Genomic DNA, 7,459 nt, shown 5'->3' on the forward strand with positions numbered 1-7,459 from the left:
ACTAACAAATGGCTGTCTAAGCCTGTGACGGACACTCAGATAATCAAACGGCCGTCACAGGAGATACCAAAGGTTCACAAGCCAAAACAAAATTCGAAGCGCGCGCCGAAGTGGACCATTTCGCGGAGCAGTACCTGTGCAGTAGCTCCACCTCCGTAGCCTTTCCTTCATTGCCAAGAAATGTTACAACAGACTATTTATTATTAGTAACGAAAACGGACGCGAGAGGGGAGCACAGAACGCGCTTGATGCTGCTCACGTCGGAGTGTGATATTCTCTTGCGGAGAGAAGGTGCGGGGCCTCTCAAGTGACCAACGCATCACTGGCATCCCGGCTCCGACGGGACGCCTCCTCCTCGCTCGTCGCCGCACAGGAGCTGACCATAGAATGGCACCCACTGCATACTAGAACATTTATTTTTTTCACAAATAGTGCGTGGTTAGCGTGAAGTCGACCGCTTGTATTCGCACAATATCAGCACTGACTGATGCTGGCTAACTGCAATACAGTAGTGAATATAACGACTTTCAACAAAACAGTAGCACTTTCAATATTATCAGAATTCAAGTAATAACAGTACTGCAGCTTAAAAAAAAGCACCTTTTCGGAACAAATCGGGAAACACTGAAATAACATATTATTCAAAGAATGAGACAGACATACTAAACTAAGCAGTTGCACAATGATTTCTAAAAAGAGCGCATTAAAACTTATTTATTAGGAGTGAATGAATGCAGCGAGATATAGAATGTCACAACTCAAATGAGTGAAAGAAAAGTGCTTAAGATATTTGTATTTGTGCACACATAAAAATGGCGTGAGATCGAGTTCAAGAGTGTCACGCGTGGTAGACGGTTTGAAGAAAGATAAAACAGGAGTGTTCAAAAAACGATAAGACATGCTATATTGTGCCTAATGATTCCACGTCTTAACATACAGTAAGTGATTATAAGTTTAGCTGAAGTGTAGACTAGGGTCAAAAATAGCTTTAATGCTTAATAAGGGCACCATAAAGAAAAAATTTAACTTAATTATATGTTATAACTCCACCAGTCCTATTTAACCTTGAGTTCAAGGAATCATGACAACTTTGAGCTTTTAGATGGAATGTTAAGTTGCAAATGCAGCGTACGTGGATCCAAAAATAATACACTACCAATAATAATTGCAGTTTCAGACACAGACGCAGCAAGTACACATCTCAGGAGTGTTGATTATGTGTGCAAGTGTAGCTTCTGCCTTTTCACTCAAGTGACACTTGTTGCTCGGTAAGTGAAAAATAGAGAGAGTTGACTTGCACGCTGTCAAAAGTTCAGTTTTGCACACCTGAGTGGCAGTAAATTTACCAAAGTATTTTAGCTGATTCATTAGAAATGTGCAAAGAGCCAGAATTACTGAGCATAAAATAGCATAGTAAAATAATCGGGCTGTGAAGTGTGCTGCAACTGCACAAGAAGGCTAGCTGAGAAACAAGAGGCCTCAGCCGTAAAACACAGGAAGCATAAAATATCCCATCTATGACTGCAAAATCGTCTTCCTCAGACTTCTCTTCGCCCAATGCGGGAAAAGAACTTTTAATATTGCTTCCTGTGCAAGGTAGCGAGTGTACTTAACTACTCTGGAAAGACAGAAAATACTCTTGAGTAAAACAACCTGTTTCTAAACAGAGTAAGTGCAATAACAATGACGAGTGTCTGAGGTCCACGTGGCTGAATAAGCATTTTCCCAAGAAAAACACTAAAGTACAAATACCTTCAACAGAAGGAGTATGCCTAAAAGCACGATCACACCGATGAGGACTGCTGCTGCCACCCGTTTCCACAGGCCACGGCTGCCGTTACGATTTTCACAACTGGTGTCAGCTTGGTGCACAGCCTCCATCCTCGTCGGTTCCACATGAGCACTTGCTTGACTCAGACTGTTTCTTACACCCACTGGAACATAATACGTGTTCCATGTCAGTCTGCCGTCAGGAGCTCTTGCAGAAGGTTCACGGGAAGAGTCATGCGGTATTGTTATGACAGTGGCCCGCGTGACTTGTTGCGGAGGCTGTAATCTCTTAGAGTGCGCGTGTGCATGCGTCTGGCCCACATTGATCCTTGCACCCATTTTGTCAACGCTCGCGTTCCGTGTAGGAATGCCTCCAGGAACGATTTTGAGGGAAGGCTGGTTGGAAGAGTCGCGTGGTACGGTTATCACGAAGTCCTGTTTGATTTTGCCAATGACATCTCTCTGACTTTCCCATGTGGCAAGGGTCGCCGAAGTTACCGCTCCGGCTGAGGTTCCATGCGTATCTCTCCTGACAGGAGAAAGCGCAGGCGGTTCAAAGCGTCCGTGTTCCTGAGTTGTTTGTCGAGACGTGGGCTTGGCACGCTTGGCACTTGGGGCGCCGAGCGAAAATGCACCTTGCTCTCCGGAAATCGACGGGCGATCGGCAGATTTGGTCTTCGCGGTAGCTCTGCTACATGGAGGCGCGCTGTACAAATGACTGCGCGAAGTCCACGTTTTCATGTGATCGAACTTCAGAACTTTCACATCTTCCTCCTTCCCAGCTGTTAGCGTAAACACGCAGAAAGGCCAGATCAAAACTTCCCTGTGCATCGGATAGATTGAGTAGATGCTTATGTCTTTCATTAGCGAAGCAGGAATGTCTCGCAGGTCCAGGCGATATACACCACGGCCAAATTTGGCCGCCTGTCGCGGACACACAGAGGCAGAGAGGAACTGACTGAAGCGCGCTTCATCGTTGCTGTAAACAAACTTGTCGACCCCTCGAAACACCACGGGTGCATGGAAGTCAGGCAACCGGTTGAACGCATTGATTAGGAAATACAGAAGACTTTTGAAAGGAAAGGAATTCCAGCTTTCCTTCGTAGGCGTTGCGGCGCGGCAGAGTTGGTTGAAATGTCGGCAAATATTTGGCTTTTCTAGCGTATAGCACATAATGGCCACGAAGTTCTCTTTTTTCATCACATTCCACCGATGTGAAGGATACTGTTTACGTTTCACCTTGTAAAGGGTGTCCGCTTCCTTCCATGCATCTCGGTAGACCGCTCTTGCTGCACGTTCTGAGCTCAGAATCTCTTTCGCTTCGTCGTAATCGAGTCTGCATGCTTCTTCGAAGTAGTAGCGCAGCCCTTCATGTTTCGTTGACTCGAAGTAGTGGCCCATAACAAACTTCCAGCATCGCACGCAACGTCAGCGCGCGAACACATCCACCAAACCGCGCGTCGACGCCCGCAGTTAACCACAAAGTTTCGCATTCATCGAGCGCCGCGTTGCGGCGGCTCTGATATCCACATATCTTCCCTCCGCCTCTCCGTTCCTCCTCACGCGTTTCTCCTGCTCCCTCCCACGGCGTCGTGTATCCACATACCTTTCAGCCGCTGTCGCCCGCTGCATTACACGCACGTTCTGTCGGTAATACGATAACTGGGATGCTGCGAGCAAGCAGCGCTTGACACTCCGCGGTTTTGAACGCCGCTTACTGAACCAGCTTAGTGAAACGGTGCGTTAAGTCAATGGCAAAAAGTTGTCACTATTTGATAAAATAAGGTATGCGTGCAAACACGGACACAAAAGAAGAGATCAGCACAACACAAACGCCAACACAAACGCACAAACATCATGTGTTGTCATGATCTCTTCTCTTCTGTCCGTGTTTGCACGCACACTTTCTTTTATCATAAATCCTGACCAACTAACTCAACTTTCTGTCGTTATAAGCCATTCTTGGCACATAACAAGCGCTAACGTACACAATTCTACACTGCGCATGCATATATTCAATAGCCAGTACTGCGCCTTACACTGTGTCTGTCACAGTGCCATCGTATCTTGTTGCACTTGTATCAACTAGCCTGCCTCGCCATGTTACTTTATTTCGTTTCTTTGCCATGACCTCTTACTGCTTTTTTTTTTACTAATCATGCCGTATCAACTAGCATATCCCCGACATTTAGCTAGTTTCTTTAAACGCCCAACGCTGAGTTTAAAAGCCACATTGTCCGACCTGATCCGACCTGCGGGACGTCTACGAGGGTTGAGAGTGACATCCATTTCTTGCAATATACTTTTCTTTCTATCCAGATTGATCAGTACTAAGCGTACTAAGCTGCAAACAAAACATCACTGACGATTGCCCAATCGAATATTTCTTTGGAAGCTTTGCTGGCCGAGGCGTAGCTTTCCCATTTTACTAGGAAAGTGGGTAGGCGAGCGCTTTCCTACCTTACACCTCGCCCCATAACTGACGCAGCTGTAGCTGACTGCAGCTGTCGGGCCAGCAGTAAACTGCACCGGCACATCTGTGCCCTCACATTTGAGTGCATCCTAAAATACACCTAACTGGCAGTATATGTGCAGTACTTCACTCAGGGAAACAGTGGTATAGATTACTCGCTATTCAAGTGCCTAATCTTGGGCTTCCGTCTATCTTTGTTTCTAGCGTTGTGCGATACCCGAGCAGGTTTATCTGGTACTGCGGTTATTCCGAGAAAGAGAGATGACGGGAGAGAAAAACGATGTTATCAACTTTTGCGAACACATTGAGCACCTGTCTTTATAACTGAACGTGTATGGGATGATGTGATCGGGGTTCTGCCCAGAGGACCGGAGCCAGCCAGAGTCCCGGGGAGATGTCGAGGAGAGGAGCCCGGAGCTGTTAACAGTAACGTTTTATTACATTATTTACAGGTAGCGTGTTGCTACATGATGGGGTTAGCATCATGGAAGCTCTCGGAGCTTGTAAGAGCTTGAGAGAACTTGTGAGAGCTCGTCGGGAGCGCATCGGCGCTCGCATTTTATGTCCTGGCCTTCCCAGGGTTCCCTGCAGGAAAAAACAATGGAGGCCAGAACAGTCCAATGAAAATCTCCATCTTCACCTCCGCCCCCAAAAGGGAAAGCTGAAACGCTGCCTCCTTCCCAACCCACGAAAGGAGAAAGAGGCACATCCAGTTCGTCCCATGGCGAGGGAAAAACACTGCCCACCGCGCACACACGGCACAGCACGAAGACGTTGAGTCTTACGTGGAAGTCAGTTTCGTAGTCTGTTGCAATGATGGGTATGCGGCGCCAGGCAGGCCACGTGGTGGAAACAGCGGCAACAAGGAGCCACGGAGAACGTGGGAAATGCATCCGCAGACGGTTCCCAGACGCTGGGTCCTTTGTCCGGGGCACCTTGACGACAAAGCAAGACGCCTCGACGGCCAACAACTCTTCCTAATCTGTCAGTCGGTCAGGCGTGCCCAAAGGGTTTTACGAGGGGCGCAGACAACCTGAGAATATTAGACGAACGACCTTCGTGTTGTCGCCGCTCTTGGGGCATCTCTGGAACCGCTGACCCGGAAGAAATCAGGGTAGTCTTAGCCGCAACGTCTCATGCGTCAAAGCGGCGCCAAGCCAGGCAGGCCGATCATAACAGCCCGTCCACCGTCACCGGAGGTCTCGAAGGGGTTGCAGCACCAAAGCACTCCGCAGAGACCGTAGATCTGCTCCCTTGTAGACGTTGACGCAGGCTGCACCAATCTCTGGACCTGAGCCATGGCCAGCAAACGCCAGAAACGAACCACGCAAGACCCGAGGCACAACAAACATAGAGCACTCAACTGACCTCGAGAAATGCCAGGTTACAGTTTTGGTAAAACTCCCTAGAAATTTACAATTGGTGCGCTCACTCGTGAAAATCAAGAATCAGATAACGAAGCCATAACAAACTCAGACCTACATACGTGCGAAGCAAATCAACAGCCTAACGTTTTGTATCATTTCCCAGAGAGATTCACAGCGTTCAAGGCACGCAGGTGCTACGGGCGAAACAAAACGAAAGGAGGTAGTTAATGAATTACGCCTCTCACAGTATAAGTAAAACTCAAAATCAAACTTGCGCGTATGAAAATAAAACAAACAGAGAAACAAAAAACCTACACTACACTGATGCGCATACTAACACGTGTGCTGCAAATTTACACAAGGTTTATACAGAGGCTTTTACCCTCAGCCTACTTCTCTGTTAAAAATCAACATGCGCAAAACCCTCTACACGGGTGTTAGGTTTCGCTAAATGTAAGCAAACACTCAGTTCATTAAGTATCTTAATGTCTGCAGTTATCATGAGGAAGAAAATAAAAGTTACAAAAATCGACATATTCCTTGCTCATCTGCAGACACGCGAACATTAAAAGCAAAACAATTCAAAACTGGATACAAGAGAAATTCTTGGTAGCCTTACACTGTCCGAACATTATGCGGATAAAATAAAATCAACAAAAGCAAAAACCTACACTACACTGCAAAAACATAAGGTTTAAACAGAGGCTTTTTTTACCTTCAGCCTACTTCTCTGTTAAAATCAGCGCAAAACCCTCTACTCGGGTGCTAGCTTTTGCAAAATGTAAGCAAACAAGCAGTTTAGCAAATATCTCAATGTCTGCAGTTAAGATGAGGAGGAAAATAAAACTTTCAAAAATCGACACAGTCCTTGCTCATCGGCAGACATGCAAACGTTAGACAGCTAAACAAAACAATAATAAAACTGGATACAAGACAAATTCTTAGTATCCTTCGTGACACTGCGTAATTTAATGCGGCACCCTTTCAGACGTGCTCTGGGGGGACGCGCATACCACAGTTGTCGATGGGCCAGATCGCGACGGAGGGACAAAAAGCCAACCTGTCCGAAGCACACAGTGGCGGTGACCTTTGTTCCGCGGGCCCCGAACTCCGACAAAGACGCACCCGGACGCCTAAGCTTCCTCATTGTGGGCCGCCCAGAGCAGCGGTCACTCTCTCGCAAACTTGGGGGAGGACCTTTGTCGTTACAGTCGCGTACGCACCACCTCGCTTTGCTCCACCGTTTAGCCTTCACCAAAGATGATGAAACCAGGCGACTATTTCGGCGTCTCTTTTTCTTGGCCCTCGCGACACGTTTTATGCCTAATCTCGATTTGTGCGAGACCCGCAACTTTTGACTTTTAGAGAACCTTTTCGGGGTTTCCAGACTCCGCTCGAGGCAACTTGGACCTTTCCCCGTTCTCCGAAGTTTTCGCTGGCGCCTTTTTCTTTCGGGGCGGCACGGAACGCTCCCCGACTCGGCAATAATACTCGGAAGTAAATTGCTCAAAACTCCAGGCGGCTCAACTGGTTTATCCTCGGCGTTATTTCTAGCTGTCTGCACTTCAGAAACAACGCTACAATCGACACTTGCTAAACCAGCCGGCTCGCCATCAGATGTCTCTCCTTGATGAGAGTCATCACCTCGCGCTAATCTAAGCGCTTCATCACCTCGCGCTATGTTGAGCGCCTCTTCCTCTCGTGGTAAGCTAAGCGCCTCATCATCTGAACTTTTACAGTCTGCTTCGTTAGCGCTTTCTGCTTCCGGAACCTCATGAGCAGACTCACAGGCCATCGGATCCGTCATAGCTGCCGCCGATTCGTCACCAAAACAAAGGCCTTTCGAAAG

At 47.5% G+C, this 7,459-nt stretch overlaps 1 protein-coding gene across 1 annotated transcript; it reads right to left on the reverse strand.

Moving 5' to 3' along the window:
- Positions 1-203: 203 nt before the first annotated feature.
- Positions 204-3,227, reverse strand: LOC119375160 (uncharacterized). Its single transcript, XM_037645355.2, has 2 exons — positions 1,753-3,227; positions 204-404 (listed from the first exon to the last, which is right to left on the reverse strand). Exons 1-2 carry the CDS (start codon positions 3,169-3,171, stop codon positions 204-206), a joined length of 1,620 nt encoding a protein of 539 aa, XP_037501283.1. The 5' UTR covers positions 3,172-3,227.
- Between the last annotated feature and the right edge of the window lie 4,232 nt (positions 3,228-7,459).

Source organism: Rhipicephalus sanguineus, chromosome 1, assembly GCF_013339695.2.
Source record: "Rhipicephalus sanguineus isolate Rsan-2018 chromosome 1, BIME_Rsan_1.4, whole genome shotgun sequence".
Classification (NCBI taxonomy): Eukaryota; Metazoa; Arthropoda; class Arachnida; order Ixodida; family Ixodidae; genus Rhipicephalus; species Rhipicephalus sanguineus.

What these genes read in the sequence shown, in the direction of transcription:
- LOC119375160 (XM_037645355.2), bottom strand. Translation starts at nt 3,171, where the DNA reads ATGGGCCACTACTTCGAGTCAACGAAACATGAAGGGCTGCGCTACTAC. An exon ending in GCATACTCCTTCTGTTGAAG is followed by an intron (nt 405 to 1,752) that starts GTATTTGTACTT and finishes TAAATGTTCTAG; the next exon opens with TATGCAGTGGGTGCCATTCT.